This window comes from Neopsephotus bourkii, unplaced genomic scaffold (genome assembly GCF_033783945.1).
Source record: "Neopsephotus bourkii isolate Nb327-2 ecotype Australia unplaced genomic scaffold, CSIRO-AGI_Nbou_v1 NB_207, whole genome shotgun sequence".
In the NCBI taxonomy this organism is placed as follows: domain Eukaryota; kingdom Metazoa; phylum Chordata; class Aves; order Psittaciformes; family Psittacidae; genus Neopsephotus; species Neopsephotus bourkii.
The window spans coordinates 230,986-251,041 of NW_026900719.1; the positions used below are offsets into that span (position 1 = coordinate 230,986).

The window sequence follows — 20,056 nt, forward strand, 5'->3', positions numbered from 1 at the left end:
TAGCTGTAACAGCAATAATTTTATATAGAAAACAGTAACTCAAGCAGTTATTTTTTTGTAGAGTAAATATATATAACTGTAACATGATGTAGTATAAAGCTACACAAAGCTAGTATAAGATGGGTTTTAAGAGGTGGAGACACAGGAGGTGGTGTAGAGGAGTGCAGGCATGGGGTGACAACACAAAGGGTTCAGGCTGGCAATGAAGACCCCACAGCAGTAAACAACTTGCCAATGGCCAGTTAGAGAAGTGCAGACCTGAACCTGGACAAAACTGGTTTTAGAGGCAATGGAGAGTGCAATTTAGAGGCAATGGAGAGAGCAAAGACAGTATCTAGCATAATTATGCAAAAGCCACAATGTATAATGTGTTTGGGTGCAATGTGAAGATGCAGATTGATGAAGAATCATAGAATTATAGGATAGTCTGGGTTGGAAGGGACCTTCAAATGCACTTGCAATCCTCCTGTAATGAGCAGGGACATCTCCAGCTAGATCAGGTTGCCCAGAACCACATCCAGCCTGGCCTTGAATGTCTACATTCAAGAAAGAAGGTGTAAAAGCATGTTTGCAAACATACAAAAGGACCCAAAGTGGATCCTAGAGTGAAGAAGAAGAAACTGTGAAGATGACTTGATGGAACATTGGAACCAGCTGCTCAGGGAAGTAGTTGTTGAGTCACCTTCCCTGAAGGTATTTTAAACATGGCACTTAGGGATATGGTTTAGTGGTGAACTTGGCAGTGTTAGATTAATGGATGGACTTTATGATCTTAAAGGTCTTTTCCAACCTAAATGATTTCATGATTCTGTGACCAACATAACACCCCCTGAGACCTCATCAGAATGAAATCACCAACCTTAGAACCCAAGGGTATATGAGAAGGGTGAGCATAACATCAGGAAAAGGTGAAGGAAAAATCTGAACTGTATTAGCATTTTTTCTTTTTATGTTATAATTACATGTGGACTAACTACTAGACTCCCCAGATTTCAGAAATGCGAACAATACATTTGTGGCTATGCATACACACATGGAGCAAAGCGGGTGGGTGAACATATGTTTCTAATGAAAGGCTTGCAAGAAAGAAAATAAATATATTCACAGCAACAACACTTAGGTTTGTCTCTCCTGGAGATGAAGGCTAACCAAAGGATATGAAAGCATGTTGAAACTGACTTATCATTCAGTAGGTGGACAGACACATCCACTGTACCAAACAGCTCTGGAAAGGAGATTGGACACATCTATTCATCATTCCCATGAGACGAAGTTTGCTGTAGCAGACAATCAAATTAATTAACTGCTGAATCTAATTTACCCAATTTCTTGCTAATTCTCCTATGGGTTGATTATTAAGCCTGACAAATTCCAGCCCCAAAGCACTCTGCTTGAAAAAAAATAATAATTAGCAACAGGAAGAGAGGGAGTGAAAGTTGGGACTCCAAAATAGATGTGCAAACCATTGCTTTATTTTCAGAAATAGAGCAAATGGAGCAGCTTCGGAACTGGTTCACTGGTTTCGTTCAAGCATAATATTTCGGATGTAAAACTAGGGAATAAAAAGCACTTAGTAGAATAGAAATCAATGGAGTGGGGCAGGAGAGCTAGTAATCTTTAATTTTTTTGCCAGAAGCTAGACACCTAGACCACTCATTAAAATCTGTTTGCTGCTGGACTGAGTAGCCATTTAACTACCATAGAATCATAGACTAGAAAGGGTTCGAAAGGACCTTAAGATCATCAAGTTCCAACCCCCCTGCCATGGGCAGGGACACCTCGCTAAAGGAGCTTTAAAGGACAGTGAAAAATGTTTGTCCTAGATCAGGGCTGTTCAATCATGTTTAACCTGCCCCACTGCCTTCGTGCTGGGTGATGCTCCACAGCACTTCAGCTCAGGGTTAGCCCCATATTTACAGCACCTCCCTCTTTCATTGGAGCAGCCATCTGCTGAGGCAACTCCATGGAGTCTCTGCTCAAAGCCCTGCTGTTTGTTTGCTTTAGCTTTATGAGCTGTGTCCACATTTCACTAGGATCTAGGTTAGAGAATGGTGCTTGAAGAAGAAACCACAAGCAAGGGGCCAAAAGGACTTGAGAATGATTTGTTGGTCACAACCCACAACCTGTAATGTGAGCACTTTATTGCTGACGTGCTTTTGGGTGGAGATTCTGGGCCTGTTTCAAGAGCACATACAATTTTCATATGGCTCAAAATGGCAATTTTAATAAATGTTGAGAGACTGGCCTCCTTTGCATTCACTTGGTAACCTCTATCCATGCGATTGCTGCCCAGCATTTAAAACCAAACACACTATGACTGCCATAAGAGATATTTTCATTAGACAGACCATGTCTCTACACTTGCCTTCTGCTGAGCTTCTGCCAGAAACAGAAGCATTTAGCAGCTCCTGGTGCTCACTGCAAGAGCTTTTCACCAGCTAAACTTTGACTGATGGCTGCAGCAGACACAGGCTGTGTTTACCGTGCAGCTGTGCTTATTGTGAAGTACAGACTTGCTAGGATACTGGGTTCTGCTAATTAGTCCTTATATAAATAGTCTAGTTGATTGTGGACAAGATTCTAGAGCTGTCAGGACAAGCCAAAGAAAACCATTAATTATAGAAGAGCTGAGCTCTCCCTCTACAGATTTTCAGAGAGTGAGAGGATCAGAGGTCAGGCTTTGCCAGGCAGAGGTCACAGGGGCTCTATTGGTACTACTTGCACAGTGGTGTGGAGTACACGACCAAAGAGTTTTAAGCTTTCATTTATAGACTAAAAGAGAGCATAAATCTACTCATTATGAGATCACAAGGGTACTACTGAGATCACCTGTTCAGACCTTTTGTGCAACACAGGTCAGACTGGTTTAACCACGTGCACTATGGTCAACATGGAGAGAGACCTCTCACTTCATTTCAGCCCTTTCGATACACCAAACTGAGCTGTGAAGAAGCTCAATAGTGTAGGACTGTCCTTTAAAGCATGTTTTGGGCACTGTACCTAAGTGAATGCTCTCAGCTGGGGTTCAGATGGAGTATCAGTAATTACAACTGAACTACAGTGTTCCTCTCATAAGACCTGGATATTCACTGGATGAGTCTGTGAGATGGAGAATTTTCCTTTGGCAAACTATGTCAATGCTTAATTAGCTTGGCCTATAAAAAACTGTACCTATTACCAGATAAGAGTATTTCTAGAAGAACAACTTGAGAAATGTCCATGGGAAAATGATGGCTTCTTTTCCATTTCACCTCAGTTTGTCTACTTTATGATTTAGATTTTTATCCCCACTCAGACCAACCAGTTTGACAAAATGACAGCTCCTCATAGCTGATAACCAAACAGATTTTGGACAATGTCTGAAGTCTTCCACCTTCATCTGTTAATTCAGAAGTCTCCAAAAGTCATGACATAGGTCATTGTCTCATGACCACATTCATAAGGTATAAGGACCGCAGTCCTTAGCTGAAGTACAATACCACCCCCTGACAATCCTGAACGTGGTTCTTCAAGCAAATGTTAATGACATAAAATCTACATTACTGATTAACTTTCATTAACTAAAATGTTGAAAAAAAGAAAGAAGTCATGATTTGGGGTTTTTTATTAGAAACACCTGACTCACTGATTTTCAGCCTTGACTTCCATTTCCTGGGTTCTCTCATCCGGAGAAAGAAAGAAAATGCTATATAGATATACAGTCCCTTTGTGTATGTGTTCTTGATACAATTTTCTGCATCCTATTTGATTTTTAATTTCCTAATGCTCATTGAAATCATATCAATAACAAATGGCTGTTTGTAAAACCAAGGTAAAGTATCACAGTATCACAGTATGTTAGAGATTGGAAGGGACCTCAAAAGATCATCCTGAGTTCTCCCTTGAACTGACAGAAAACTCAACACATTTCTTTCAACACATCTGTACACTCACTAGGGGCCCAAACCCACCTCATTTAAAGCCAGAGGCAATGCTCCCATTGACCTCACTGGGCCCAGCTCAGGACTGATGTGGTTGCAAACCAAAGGTCCAGGCTTCTGTGGCTCTATTGAGATTCAGCTCAAGGCACATCCCACAACAGAGGCACAGTAGATTTTGCCTCACGTGGATAGAAGGAGCCATTGACCTGCTGGCCTCTGATCTCTGGCAGAGGCAATGGGACATGGCTCTTTTGTCACCCCTGCAAAAACTCACTCACAAAACACCCACTACCATCAGATGCCAGGGGGTGTTTGAAGCATAATATGGGCTCCTCATGTAGAAAAACAAGGTTTTCCATTTTTTTTTTCTATCACTTAAAGTGTTGTTTCTTCTTTACACCTCTGGGCTGTCTAGATGACTAACTCTTCACAACTGAACTAAAACTACACCAATAACATTGTTGCAGCAGCTTCTGAAATTTTAAAAGGCAAAGGCAAAGGAAATGCTCCGTCTAAAAACCAAACCCCAATCCAATCAGGAGATGGTGAGAGGTGATTAAAAAGCAAGCCAGTTGCAGATGAATGTTGATTTGAGCTGAAGGTGAAAAAGCAACAGCTTTAGAGTATGAAGCGACAACAGGGCTCTCTGGCATATATATGTAAAAGTATATATGTATGTGCTATACCTTGTTCATGCTGACGTGCAGGGCTGGCCATGGTCCAACTACCTTCACACTCTCCGTTTCTATTTTCTTCAGATGAGAGGTTTCATCATAAAAAAGGGGAAGTCCTGAGCTCAGTTCTAAAAAGATGCCCAAAGGAAAGAAAGAAAAAGAAACAGTCTGAAGGGAAGCTACAGAAGAACTGCAGAGCAAGATACTCAACTGCATTTGAAGAGACAGCAGTCAGCAAACCACGTTCTCTGTAAGACCCTCTAAAATGCCTCAGAATTATGCCTGTTGGGTCATTTTGCCTTTTTCTATTTAGCAAACAATTCCTCCCCCTCCTCCTTCTCGCCCATCCCTTCATTTCAGCAGGGCTTTTGCCAGCTTTGGGCTAGACACTTCTCTCCTTACCTCCCCCTCACCACCCCCCCTGTATTCTAAAACTCAGTTGACACCAGAGGGATTATTTATGCAGCCAAGGTGCCACTCTCGGAACATGTGATGTGTAAAGAGATCAGAGTAGAGCTTTTGGCTTCTCTCAGACATCTTTATTTATACGCCAGCCTCTTCAAGGCTGTTGTCAGGAATTTGCTGTACTTTGTCAACAGAGATTTTGAGCAAGCCACCGACACAAAGACAAGGAAAAATATTTCTTGAGACAGCCCTGAAAGGTCTCTGCCAACATCTCACGGACGGTATGGCATATATATCTGTATATCAGCAAGCACGCTGAGAAAAATGAGCTTCAGCATGCAATGATTTGACTGATCTCTGCATCCTCCTGTATTTCCTTTTACCATGGATTTGAGGTAATAACAGCTGGGAACAGTGTGATCTCTGGAGTCTGATTCAAAGCCTGCTGAAATCAATAAAAGCCTCGCACTGACTGCAGTTTAGGCTGGATCAGGTTCTCAAACTGTCCTAAGAATATTAAATATTACCCATTCAAGATCTAATTCTACAGCTGTTTAAATACACATTAAGAGCTTTGCTGACTAAAGACAAGCTGCTAAAACCAGATTATAGGAACATAAGAAAAATGCCGGTTTTGGTATTATGAAACATTATCAGACCCTGAGGTAATAATATCCTAGAAGGGGTTACAGTATCAGCATTGACCTCCCATTGGTGGTCTCTCATCACAAGTTAGCGGTACAAGAATTTGGCATGTCTCACATCACAGCTGCTTCTGCGGATATGACACTGTGAAACTGCCCGATGATATCTGGGAATAAATCACCACAACCATAAAATAAGACATGAAGATGTGTTATCTGGGTGGTTTTTTGTGTGTTTGAGTGGTTTGGGTTTTCGTTTTGTTTGGATGGGGTTTTTCTGGAAACAGTCATTTTATTTTCCTGTCAAGAAAGAACATAGAGGGGAAAAAGCACCTTATTTAAATTATTGTATTCAAGTTTGCTATGATTTAAAACTGATTTTTAAACTGTATTTTTGTTTGAAGGGAGAGCTCTGGAAAACAAGGCAGCCACTGCAGCCTTCTAATGCAGCCTTGAAAACAGACTGAAAAAGCAAAAAAGGCAAAAATTTGTGAAAACAGACTGCAAAAGCAAAAAAAGGCAAAAATTTGAAGTCCTGCATTACAAAAGGCACACATTTCCTGAGTCAGCATTAAGTCTTGGCAAAACCAGGCTTTCATTTCAAGAACGGATCTGGCAGCACCGGGGTCTTTTAAATCACTGTTTTCAGCCTGAAATTCAGTCTGTATTACATCATTCTCTGCTCAGGGTTACACAAGGACTTTTGCAGTGAGCAGTTCAGGAGCAAAGGATGCCTATTTTTAAGGGATAACCTGCAAGCTCAGCCCAGAGTTCCAGAGGCAAGCTGGGCTCCCTTTTCTCGTTCATCACTTTCCATCATAAAAATTCAGCAAGCTACACTGCATACTTGTTGGCATCTGCTTCCAGTGATAGCCCCAGCTGCTGCCAGTGGATCTGCTCATGTGCATTTGGTAACCCATGCACGACGTTGCCATGCCGATTAAGCTTAGCAAGCAGCTCAACCCCTGTGTGCGGTGGCGATGGTGCTGTAAGTCTAAGTGCTGTTGAATACAGCAGTCCTTGGGACAGGGATTCTGTGAATACACCAATGGCAAGACCTGCTGCATGAAAGACATGATCTCTGTATATTAGCTTTGAGGTGAAGGGCAGCATCGCAAATACAATCATCAGGCTGAATGCAGGAAAACATCTTCTGCTGAGCTGCCTTCATAAACACACACGTCAGATTTGTTTCACTGGGTTTCACTTCCTCCAGTAATTGAAGCAGACAAATTACTTGGAATGTGAAAAATCGGGCAGGTCTGGCCAGGGTTTGTTTTTCGTAACAAAATCCCAGGCTGTGTGTTTGCTGAGAAGCAAGCACCAGTATTTAAAGGGAACCTTGGCTGGGCATGCTGTCATTTCCCTCTCTCCCTCTCCATGTTCTGTGAATTGCACTGGAATTTTGGCATTTATCAGAGTAAGTGGAGTAAAGGCACATGCTTTCTCCCTTTGTTGACACAATGCCAGGTACATATTGATGGGTCGCTCCGTGGTCCACTTGAGAATTGAAAGCCACCTCAGAGATGAGTCCAGTCTGTAGGAACTGGAAGAAGTCACAAACTGCCTCTGATCCCTTGGAAAACCACAAGAAAAGGCAAACTGAAGTGCTGGTGTTCATGGCCTCTCCTCTGTCAGCCTCACGAGGAAGTTTCCACTAGGATAGTGTATTCCCCCATGCTCTCCTGGCATTTCCACTTGAGATATTTTGGTCACAAGCACCTTATTCCCCGAGACTGTCCCCAGGTTAGTGACCATTTACTTCCTAGAAACGCTTTTACAGCAGTGGCCTTTCCTCACAGCCTGGAGCCAGACATCTGCCCCCCATGTCCCCATGTTCCTGACACAGACCCCTGATAGTGCCTCCCCTCTGCCTGAGCTCTTGTCCCACACTCTGCCACGTGTGCTGCCCTAGATAACAGACTGAGAGGCAGCATGTTCCTGTCTCAGCACATAGACCACAAGCCTTTTCCACACGCTCTCTACAAGACAGTTTTCTCACTTGAAACAGCATGAGCAGCATTTTAATGACTCCATTAAAAACAAACCGAACCAAAGCAAGCCCCCTGAGCACCAACCTTGAAAAGGCACCTAGACCTCTCACCTCAAGCTGCAAATGAGTAACTTTGACTGTTCTAAGGGAAGTGTTCCTGCCCACACTGCCACCACTCTAACAGAGTACACATGCGAGGTCTAACTGCAGACTGGCCTTTCAAGGAAAATCATGTTTGTGCCTCCGGCTGGGTCTCCTCAGGGGATCAGTAATGGGTTGCTGTGGGGCAGCATGCCTGCATTAAGACAAGCTAGTGTGTTGTATGTACAGCTGCCTGAAGAGCTCAGCTGCACACAGCCAGCATGCCTGCTCCAGATTCCCCTTGGAGGTGCCCCGTTCCTTTCTGCTGCCTTAGAGAAACCAGGAATTGGCATTTGGTGCTAGTGGCATTAGGCCATGTCAGGAACCAGCACTGATTCCCATTTCTCTAATCAAATAGCTAGCATGAAACAGCCTTAAGCTGACAAAACAAAGAGAAAGGTAAATCGATCTCCAGGAATACGTGTTCCATGGAAGTCTTGTCTTGGTTGTGGAAATCCCATTCAGAACACTGCAGCTGCTGGACAGGCTGGAGAGGCTGTGCCCCAGGAGGGCTGTGAGATCTGGGGGAGACAGCTTGTCCTTCCCATGCCTGGGGGACACAGGTTCTCAGCCCCACATCTCATCGTGAAGGTAACACTCACTAGGCACAAAAAGGAGCATAGAATCCTAGAACAGTTTGGGCTGGAAGGGACCTTAAAGCTCATTTAGTTCCAAACCCCTGCCATGGGCAGGGACACCTTCCACTAGACCAGGCTGATCAAAGCCACATCCAGCCTGCCCTTGAGCACTGCCAGGGATGGGCAGCCATACCTTCTCAGGGCAACCTGTTCCGGGGCAAACCTACTCCTGATGTTTTGCTCTTACGCTTTTCTAAGCTGTTTCTAAGGTTATTTCAGCAATAAGGAGGAGCAGGAAAGCAGTGCAGCCTGAAAGGAGTCACAGAGCTGGAATAAACACCTTGTGCTGTGGTTTTGGTGCTGCTTCAAATCACCTTCTGCTCTACAGATGAGCCCAGCTTGGCAGGGCAGTGGAGGCTTGGCGGTGGAGACTGGCCCTGCTGCAGCACTGCTGGGGCGGAAGCTGAGTCCCCAGCGGCTGACATGGGGCTGTGGCCATAGGCAGGGTGGGGGAGCCCATTGGAGGGGGACAGGGTGATGGGGTCTGCAGTGTTCTCAGAGCTGGAACACTCAGCAGCGGCAGAGCTGGCTCTGACCCAATTTCCTGGTGTGCTTCACTCTAATTTGGGAAAGAAAAACACGTGTTGGCAGACCCTGCAGAAAGGTCACCGCCTCCTGCTGCACCGGGCTGACAGCCCAGCGAGGCTGTCCAGATCAGCCCTGCCAGCATCGCTCCATCGCCAGCACTCAGACACACCTCAGGGCAGCCCATGAGAAGCTGGCTGAGCCCAGCAGGTACCAGCAGGATGGCCTGTGCCACCCTCTGCAGTCCAGTCACTGCAGACCATGGCCAAGATACCCATTGGCAGTGCTGGAGCACCCAGTTGCCTGGCCAGGGCCTCTGTGGCAGCATCAAGTGGGGCTGCCACACCAGCCCTCAGCACTTCTCAGCACGAATGTATGCCAGCAGTGAGTGTTCAATCAATGAAAGAGGTGAGACAGCCTAAAGTCACCATCAGCCAGCACTGTCCATTACAAGATCCCGGTTTCAGGCATTTGGAAGTTGTCAGATTAACAACCCAGGCTGAAAGCTTCCATAATAGATGCCTGTTTCAGGGTGATCTGCAATTATAAAGGCAAGAATTGAGCAAAGAAAGAATTTATCATGCCTGTGAAGCAAGGAAAGTAATAGATCATACCTTGTTTTGCTCATCTGGAATTCCTACACAGCTTCAGCATCTCACACACTGCAGAGTGCAGAGATTATAAATTGGGAGAGCAAGAGGTAGAATTGCTCAATGGCGGGGCTGTTTCTCTTCCTGTGTAAACCTATGAATATTTGGACAAGCTATGCACCCTTAAAAAAGCCTGTACGTGTTTAGCTATGGAGACTTACAACCATACTCTCCAAGGTTACATCAGGCACAGAAAGGCTTTTCTCCTCTTAGCTTTCTACAAGCCAAGACTTTCTCCACCAAACAAGCAAGCACACTCCAATCATGATAGGTGATGCTGAGCAGGAATTGTTCCCATTACATAAACTAAGAGCAAGATGCCGATTTCCCAGCATTCCAAAGTTTCTGTTGTTTGTGCCCAGATATAAAAGCAAAAGTCAGATCCAGATAATGACGGCTGAGGGACAGCTGGACAGATCAGCAAAACACAATGGCAGATGAGGGTAGGTTTGAGAAACTATACAAATAAATAGTAACAATGGAAAGATAGCCTATGCCAAGTGGCTAGAGACTCAGTATCTGTGACTAATTGGGTGTTTGTTCAGCTATGGAACACTAAACCAACACCAATCCCACAGCCCTGTAGCAAAGCCAGGAAACTGCAAAAACCCTGTCTCGTTTGCACTCACTTACAAAGCTAGCAAATAATAACAAGAAGCATATTCTTCAAGAGGGAAAACTGGAACACCGTGTCGTTTTCCTTCCATTTCCTTCGCCTCCTCACCAGAGACAAATCACAGCAGCACAGTTACTGAAAGGGCATTTACTGCAGTGGACTTACTGTTTGGGTTTGGAACTGCAGAAACAATGTCTTTGCTCTCTGGAGCAAGGGCGCCGTAGTTCGCGAGGTGGTGGTGATGGCGGTGGTGGTGGTGGTGCCTTGCAGGCATTTTTGCAGTATACGGTGTTCCTCCGTTCTCCTCAATGTTGAACTGATGCAGATCACTGTTGTTCAAGGGATAGCTACAAAGTAAATTCAGTTCAGATTAGAGCGGTAAGCAGTAGGACAAACAGTACTCTTGGACAGCGTGCAAACATTCTTGGGTAAAAATTACTTAGATTTTTTGTAAATAAAATTTTTAATGACTTACATCCCAAATTCTTATCTTTCTGTTAACAGGGGACTCAATCGGTGAGGAAAAAGGATGCCTCTTCTTGTTTGGTACAATTTTATTAATATAAGAAGTAGTTTTGATTTTACACACTATACAACCTGTGCTAGACACCTATGCCGAGCCATATGGCTGATGGAATATGATCCTCAGAACCATCCAAATTTGTCCTGCCGGAATTTGCAACTTTAGGAAAGTGGGATAGGAAAGTGGGCAGGCAGCAAACAATAGTTTGTTTAAAGTGAAAGTGACAGAAGAGCAGATCAAGGAACAGTCCCAGAATAACAGTAAGTGACTGAGAAAGTTCGGGCCTCCAAATTCATGGTGCAAAATAGCTGTATGAAAAGTCTGTGACTTGGGAAAAATGTAGAAAGTTCCCATTGGAAATAACAGGTTTTAGAGGTAACTACATGCAAAGTAGCGCGTGGTGAAAAAGGAATTATACATGTTCTGGCAAACTAAGAGAGGGTTTTCTTGCATGTGTTTAGTCAGACAAACTGTTGTCAGTTTACAACATACAGAGAAATGGAGACATGCTGAAGTCTTAATTCATCATATCTAACTCAGAAGCATCAAACAACACTGTTAATTTTCCTCTATGGTTGTAACTCCTGCTGTTTCAACTTATTGTTTAAAATGATGATGAATTTCCAGAAATGACATTTTGTCTCCATACCAGCAAACAAAAAAGGCTGAGATAACTCTATACAGACACTGCAAATGACTTGATTGCCTTTTCCTCAGAGGAATGCTTACATTTTTATAAGGTTTTAACTTATCCTACAGTATTACATTAGACAGTAGCTGCAGGAAATCAATTCATTCCAAGAAAAGATGGACCTCCTGCCTATTCAAAAACTTCTAAAGAAATTATATCTTCAGCTTTTATTACTAACAGCACCTGAAAACCTCACAGTAGGGAATAAACCCAAACAGAATAATTAAGGAAACAACGAATAAATTATACCTAGCTACTTGTTACGTATGCTCTCTGCAGATTACTTACTGATTCAGAGCAAAATTAACCAGTCATCTGCAAACAAACACATCTGTATATTTTCCAAAGATATGCTGAAGCATGCCACTTGGTACATCATTAATAACGGCTGCCTTCTTAGTAACAGCTTCTGACAACATGAGGCTTCTGACTGGGTAGTAATTGAATAACACTTTTATGCTGGCTACTTTCTGAAAGCAGGAGGTGGGGAAGGGAACGTTGTGTATATTAATCTTGGCAGGTTCCCTGCACGTAGCAACAACTGCCAATAAAGGCAATTCTGATGCCTTATTTGCCTTAAGGAAACAATACAAATAGGTGTCTGATCCACAGGGGACAGCTTTGGTGAGCTCAGATAATCCAGGACTGGTCTGTCTTTGAAACTGCACTAGATCTTCACTGTTGTAATCAAAACAAGCAAGTGCCTACTGGAGGAAAATGGTACAGGCTAATGAGATCGTGCACTAATTGTAGCAGCTCTCCTGCGCTCTCCCTCTGAGCACCTTGGATTGAAGTGATATTTTTTGACTGAGAGGATAGCTGGTTTTGTTCACACAGTTAAAAACCCTTACTGGAAATAGGATCAGGTTTGAGTCAGAGCCTCAGCACATCCTTTTTTCAGCCTATGATTAAATATTTCTCAAGACCTAGACCCCTATGGGCCTGGGGGTTGCTTTCCTTTTACCCACTGGCAGGCTGGTTTAGCAGATTTTCAACTGGTCTGTTCAAAATGAAGGAAATCACATCAAATCCTTACACTGACTCCTCATATTGCTATGGGCATTCAGTAGCTTCCATGCTAAAATGGAAATAAGCTGAGCAATGGAATGAGACAAGACCCCTTTGGCATGAGGTCAAACATGCACCAAATTCTCTAGATGTATTTCTTGACCGTTCAGAGGAGCACTCACACCATAAAACCCAGGGAGATCATTACTTCAATGAAGTAAAGAGCTAGCCCAGCAAAGCGGATATTCCACTATACACTGAAATCCTTGAGGGCAGTAAGTTGCAAAGCTCCAGTCAGGCTGTCAATACCCAGGCAGTGCACTCTGATGTGAAATCCCATATGGAAACTTCTGGCCCATTTAAAAGGATGCAGTCATCTGTACTCTTCCATGGATGAGAGCAGCTAACAGATATTGAGGCAAACTCACCTCAGCAGTCAATCAACTCTTGCACTTCAGATGGATAATTCAGGGGCACATTGGACATCTTAGTGCAGTTTCTACAAGGGTTATTTCTTGCTACATCATTATTACCATACATCATATCTGGTTTTCACTTATTTTTTCTGTGCTTCCACTGTCTTGAATCTAGAGACTTGAGATTTTCCTCAAAGCATCTTTTTGCCATTAACTTTTCTTTCTGTTACTTGCTTCTGTCTGACTTACTGAAAAGGTAACATGCTGATGCACTCTCCCCAAGCCATTGATGCAAATAAATCACAACTTTCAATGAACCAACTTTCTGACTGCATCCTAAATCCTCTAGGTTTTCATACTTGCTCCCTAGACATTAAGTAATGCTGTCAGACTATACGCAGACATAGACAGGTATCACTTTTCATCCTACCTCTTGTATTTGTCTTTTGGCCCTCCTAGTATGTCAGTGCTACACCTTTGTTCTACCTTTTAATACCAATTGGCTGTCCTGCGGGTTTTCTTTTTCCTCCGTCCTTAACCTGTGTAGTTTTCCCAACAAGCTCCAGCTGCTCCCTGTACAACCAACCCCTGTCCTTCAAGGAATATGAGGCACAGCCCCACAGGCTATTACGTAAAGGAAGAAAACATTTCTTCTTTTGTGTTCCTCCCTCTGGCAAAGCACTCCTTTGGATTCTGTTACAAGAGGCTGAGCCTTCAAAAAGCCACTGAAAGTTCACAAGACACTTTGTATTGCCTTTACCCTCAGCCTCTCATAATTACTTTTTTTCTGACCAAAAGTGCAGCATATTATTGAGGAACAGGGCAAATAATATGCATTTTTTTACTACTTTTTCCATGTTCTTTTACATTTCATTACATTCATCTTACATTACTAGTCTTTTACCCTAATTTTATACTCCCTGCCCTTTGCTTTAATAGCTATTTTCAATTGACATTCTTGTATTTCCTGTCCTCCAGCCATCTACTGCCTCCCCAAAGCATGTCTAGTGTACAAGTGTTAAGAGATCATAGAAAAATGGAGAACAGAAAGGTGTTTGAAGGTCTGCATTATCCACCTTTCACCTGAAAACCAAACTAAGCAGGCCAATGTTACCCTAACTGATTGGCTGAACTGAACCTTCAACACCTTCACTAGCAGAGACTCCATGACCTCCCTGTGCAGTCAATTTCAGTGTCTCGCCATGCCTGCACTTCCTTCCTTTGTTTATCCTGTCTCCTTTACTGCAATTTAAGCCTGCTATTTCCTCTCTCATCCATCACAGACACAGCGAACAGGTTATTTCTTGCTACAGACCTGTGTTTTTGTAAAAGTCTCTTCACATCTCGCTTCGGAGTCTGAAGATCTCTGATTTCTTCAACCATCCCTCACAGGTCACACATTTCCTACAGCTCTGATACATCTTGTCATCCCCATCTGCCCGACTGGCTCCTGCTCCAGTATGTGGTGCTCAGAGGTGGGTACCCCATTTCAGCTAGGGCTTTGTAAGTACATTGTGAAGAGGAAGGGCTGCTTCCCATGTTCTACAGGACCTGATCCTGTGTACGCACTGGAACTTTGACATTTACTGTTTCCTAAATGGCCTGGGGTCATGGATTCATGTTCCTCTTCTGATCCTGAAGAACATCGGATCCCTTTCTAAACTGGCCAGGTTTTCACTCCCCACAACCTCAGCTATGAAGCAGATTACCCCTACCAGCACAAACATATAATCCCTCCTGAGCTCTGTCCTAAACTTTCTCATCTGCTAAGATCATAACCCATTCAGGACTTTTCTCTCACCCACAACAGGCCTGGGGTGAGAAGACTTTCCATTCTGGTGTAACCTGTGAGTGACAAGAGATTTTTTAGACAAAGTAATTGCCTTTCCATGCCATCCTCCCAACTGCCATCCTCATTCTCCTGTCCTGTAGAACATAACTGTGTGGCCATGCATAAACATCTTCCACCTGCATCCCAGAGATGGCTTGCTCCTGCACCCTGTCCATGTCCCCTTCTTGAACACTCTTCCTGCTTTGTCCCTGGACAGCTTTGTCCCACCTGCCTGAAGTTACACTTGGAGAGCAAATGGTGGGGCTCTCTTCTCTCCCCTTCTGGTGGGGCAACAGCAGAAAGCAGGCTGAAACTACTGCACCTCTTGGATGACTCTGCATTGAGTTTAGAGCCTCCCTGCTGTAGCTGAACAGTGGTTTAAAAACATCCCATGCTTCTAGGTCTGGTTGTGATAAATAACCTTCCCCAATCGCCATACCCACCTCTATTCTTTGCTTTGAACACTGCTTCTGCACCGAACCACTGCCATTTTCTGATATTTAGAAACCCTCAAGCTTTACACAAACATCTTCACAACCCCTCTCAATCCTCCTTCATCTGCAGCTCAGAGCAAGCCTCATGGTGATTTGTGCTGCTTTTGGCAGCTCAAATCCACACAACAGGCTTCCTGCTGAATGCACTAGGAGACTCCTTCCAACCATATCATTCTCTAATAGGAGGTATCTTACCCACCACCATATCCTAACCATACCTTCTCCAACATCAAAATGGGCGTTAGGTGTGCTCCCAAATGGCCATCAGTGAAATGGCTAAAGTATATGTTAACATCTATGTGTATGCATCAATGGGTGTGCATGGAGAGACTCTTCAGAAGCCTAAAGAAAGCAACCACTGCACGTGACGCTTCAATGTGGCAGTTCAGGGATGAGATTTGACAGTTGTGTTAAGCCAAACATTCATTTTTGTGCTTAGTCTCACCCTTTGAGGGAGGGAAGACTCTGGGTTTATTCCCATACTTCAAAAGAAACTTAAACCACCCAAACAACCCCAACCAAATTTTTAGCCAAACTTGCTTTACAGGCGTTTAGAATCTCTCGCACACCTTTGTGTTGCTAAAGCCCATAAGGTAGCACAGAGAGCCTAGGAATTCACATACTTGGGAAATTTCCACGTGGAGAGGAATGAAGAGGAAACAGGGGGATAGGAGGGTGGTATTCTGTGTGAGTATTAATTGCCAGAATCATTGGATTGAGGCAAAAGACTCTGAGAAGAGCCAGCAGCCAGTTCACTTATGTAAGGGAATGCAGACCATGGCAGGAAGACTGCTTATAAAAGAGAGGATGAAGTTTCATTTTTGCAGCCAAGGACTGGGACACATAAAAGCAATGAGTTCCTAAGGAGGACTGGGATCACTAAAAGCAAACCTATGCCATTTTTTCTCCCCACACGATGTAGCCGACACCTCTCTTCCAGCCAGAACTGGCTTCCTAAACTGTGAGAAGTGTAACTGAAGCTGAGCTGTTACGTTGCCATGCTCTGACACCACCAGATGACCAGAGAGCTGGCCCATTTGATTCCTTTAGGGAAGGCCTGGGAATATGTGTTTCAGCTGCCTTTCCCTGCTGCCGGGGGTAATCAGCAGTTCCCATCCATTCCTAGGGATACCTCAAGAAAGCGGAGTGGGCAGCCAGCAGTCTTCTCCCAGACAGACAACCTAACGTTGGAAAGAAAGAGAAGATGGCCATGTGGAAATAAGTGTTCAGAAATGGTGACAGAGACAGGGAGAATTTCTCATGTAAGAAACAAAAGCAGCAGCTTCCTGCAGTACAGGGTGCTGAACTGAGTTTCGAAGCAGGAGGAATCTGGAATTCTCCACAAGAAGAACAGAGCCTGTGGCAAAGCATGCTCTAATAAAATACCGAGAAACAAATCCTGGCTCAACAAAGCCATTGTCCTCACAGATTTCACCTTCTCTACATAAAGATTGCTAAAAACATGCTGCCTTGCAAAACGGTCACACCAGATATGCCCAGGAGGAACTAAACTTGCTTTTCTTTGTTTACAAATGGCTTTAATTAATCATAACGCTAGCTAATTATATTTAATCACCTGTCAAAAAAATTTATTGTCCCCTATGTCCTTGCAGATGAGAAAAACTCTGACGAGCAAATAGAAAAATTCCTAAAAGCAGATTAAATCCTCCCCCAAGTCAGTGCTGCCTTCCCCTTTCAGTCACAGGCAGACAACGTGTGCCTGTCACTGGGAAACAAAACAGCTTGGAGAGGCTAATCCAAGAAAGATAACTCAGGTTAAAATAGGAGCAAACCAAGTGAGGCCACTGAGACAGCCTGTGGCTATCTTAGGTTGTTAACCATGCTACAGTCTTTCATGGCATTTAACCCATCAGGTAACTCAGATCCTGTGAGCTAAGCACATCCCTATCTTTCTCCTGTCCTCAGTATCACATACCTGCCAAATCATGTAGACAGAGATGCAGGCATGAGCCTGAGGCTCAGCTAATAAAGAAGAACATGAGAAACCATGAGATGTGATAGAAGTTGCTGCTGGATATAAGAGATGAAAGCATAAGCACCTAATAAATGTTACACAGCATGCCCTGAAGGACTGCCCGATTTCACAGGAGAGCTACATATGAAATGGACACAGCACACTAAAGGGGAGTATCAAGGACATTTTTGGTGAGAACAACCATCCAAGGCCAGCACTGCCTAGGAACCCATAACAGTAACACCCCACGAGGGCCAAACCACCTAGGTAGCCTTAGGAAATTTGCGCTTGCACTTACAGAATGCGGAGCAATGCAGGGGAAAAGCAGGGATAACTCCGAGGAGATAAAGGAAGGGAATGTTCTTCCCTGTATGCATCAGGGAAGAACAGGCCACCCATAAGCAAGCTGCTGGTCAGCATGCTTGGCTGGTCAAGCTGGGTTCAACTGTAGTCTAAGCCATCTTCTTAACTGTATTCCAATTTTCTCTGTGGGTGTATGCAGACAGGACTGAGCTCTCAGTGTTGCCATATGTGTCAGTGGCTGCTGGTAAAGGAACTATTCTCCATCCCTTTTGTCCGTGTGGCTGGATGAATGTGTGCTCTATGTGCATTTACACCTCTGGAATACACACTAACCATCTCTACAGGCTGAACTTAGAAACCAGGAACTACAGCAGGCTCACATCTTGCAGATCAGGAAGGTTAGCTTTAAAGCCAGTTCACTGGATTTGGCTTCCCTTAACAGTAAGCTCCCACCTTACAAAACATCCTTTCTTTGTCCCTGCAAAGCTAAAATACCTGGAAAAAACCCCCATATTTTTAAAGAAACTAATCAAACTGTATTAGTTTCATACTTCTAAATTATCTAGATTCTGAATATTGCTAATGCCCTACAAAGAAATACATGGTCGTCTGAATTTCAGTAATTGGCTGTAACTTTAAAGCCCAGCATGCATACCTGAACACACCTGACACTAGTGCCACACCAGTGACTTCAGCTTAGGTTGTAGGTTTTTGCCCTTTTAATATGCTACCAGTGAAGCCAGTTAGCTGCTCAGCAGGCAGCATTAACAGGTAAAAGGCAAAAATCAATCATTCAGCACAGCAAAGTGTTTCTTATTTACAAATCTGCAACTTGTTCCATCTCTGCTCTCACTGCAACACTTGGGCAACTCACCTGAGTTACAGCAAGAAACCGTTCACATCTTAGAAGTGATTTTCAGACATTTGTTAAAGTCAGAAATGGAGAATGAGAGAGACACATTAAATACAACAGTAGAATCTGAAAATGAGTGATAAGAAATGGCTCCCTCCTGGGCTCAGACTTTTGACAGAGAAGCAGCATCCAGTTTTGCATTCAAGTTCCTTGAAGCCTTGCTTCAGATCAGCCTTGCTTATTGATTCAGTGAGTTTCAGGTGCTGAAGACACAGACGCTGAACTCTCAAAGCTCCCTTGCCTCCTTCATTCTTCTTCTCCATTCCCATGGTCTCTAGCAGACTTCATTGCTTTTTCTTTTCCAGTTCCTCCCATTGCACATTCCACTGTAAAACTCTGCTTCTCATAAACCCGTTTGTTTCCCTGGTCCATTTCTATCCTGAGCATTTTATTCCTGTTTGATTCCTGCACGCCTACTGATGAGAAAGACTTGGCTCATGGACACAACCATGCTGGCCCTGCTGTCTGCCAGTGACGCCTCAAAACTCAGGGGCTTGGCCCCTGGAGATGAAATGAAACACAGCCACTGTGTCATCAGTTTAGCTACTCAGCTCATTGCTACCTCAATATACAATTTAGAGAGCACTGGAGACTTATTAGTGCTTTGTATTTCTACTTCTCTAAGGGTCTCAAAACTGCAGAGATCAATAATGGCAAGGAAACCACTGTGGTTATAATTCCTGTTAGAGGTTTAGTGAGGAAAAAAAATAATTTATAAATAATTAGCCACTTATATGGAGTTTAATTCTATTAGATCAGTGCTTCCTACTATTAATTAATGGATGCTTCTTTCATTTTCTTCAGGGCACAGAAAGTAAAAGATATTTTTCACTGGCTCATTAAAAAAAAGCTTTTTTTTTTTTTTTATAATCCACCAACATATGACATCATTAAGGCAGGAACTCCATGTTTTTCCAAACCATTCCTGTAATGAAACAGCTTTTCTTGCATAATCCAATACATCTTCACCTTTGATATGATGAGCTGCAGGTTTTGCTGTTTGATAGTTGAAAGTTGAAGGTCGTATCACTAGTGCTAGAAAGTAGGAAGAAGAAAAAGAAAAGGGGAAAGGAAAAACCAAGCCTATTACAAACTAAAAAGACAGAAAGTACAAAAAACTATAAATATCCAAAATGGAAATGTAATTGTGGTGGCAACTTAAAAACGGAACCCGAAGGGCCTTTCCACTGGTTCCCCAATAGCCTTAGCTCAACATCTATGTTAGTTTTAAATTGGCATATTTCTCAGTTCTCAGAAGGTGTGATGACTAAGACAATCATGAATGCTGCTTCTGCTAGAGAGAAAACGAACTAGATTTCTTCTGAAAGACACATGCAACAGATCATGGAAGAGAAGATGCCACCAAACCAAAAGTAGCCCCACAGAGTTAAGAGAAAGCCAGTATTCCAGAAACACAAACCAAAGAAGTAACACTGGATCTAAGATATCAGGCTGGTGGAACTTCTCATCTTCATCAATCTGTGTGCCAAGACTGCCAAGATTGTATCTGAAAAAAACAATTAAAACACCACCACCATCTTTAGGAAATGTGGATGGGAAATACAGTATTAAAAAAGAAAAAATAAATAAAAATCCAGTACTTTTTCCTCCTGTTCAAAATTGGAGGTATAATGCATTCAGAAATTAAAAGCAATATGCAAGTTATTACAGACATGCTTGCATTTTCTGTAGCATG

General features: G+C 43.3%; 1 protein-coding gene across 9 annotated transcripts in view; it reads right to left on the reverse strand.

Moving 5' to 3' along the window:
• EPB41L4B (erythrocyte membrane protein band 4.1 like 4B) overlaps positions 1-20,056 on the reverse strand; it is a 173,114-nt gene that overhangs the window by 66,266 nt on the left and 86,792 nt on the right. For 7 of the 9 annotated variants that reach the window (XR_009724039.1, XR_009724038.1, XM_061344297.1 and 4 more), the window contains 4 exons: positions 19,781-19,867; positions 19,330-19,395; positions 10,372-10,553; positions 4,607-4,722 (listed from right to left, as the gene is read on the reverse strand). Coding sequence is in view for 7 of the 9 variants with exons in the window: in XM_061344297.1 (XP_061200281.1) it covers positions 4,607-4,722; positions 10,372-10,553; positions 19,330-19,395; positions 19,781-19,867 (451 nt within the window). In the remaining 2 variants the exon portion in view is untranslated. The remainder of the gene's footprint in view (positions 1-4,606; positions 4,723-10,371; positions 10,554-19,329; positions 19,396-19,780; positions 19,868-20,056) is intronic. The other 2 variants (XM_061344298.1, XM_061344299.1) reach the window with 1 other exon arrangement.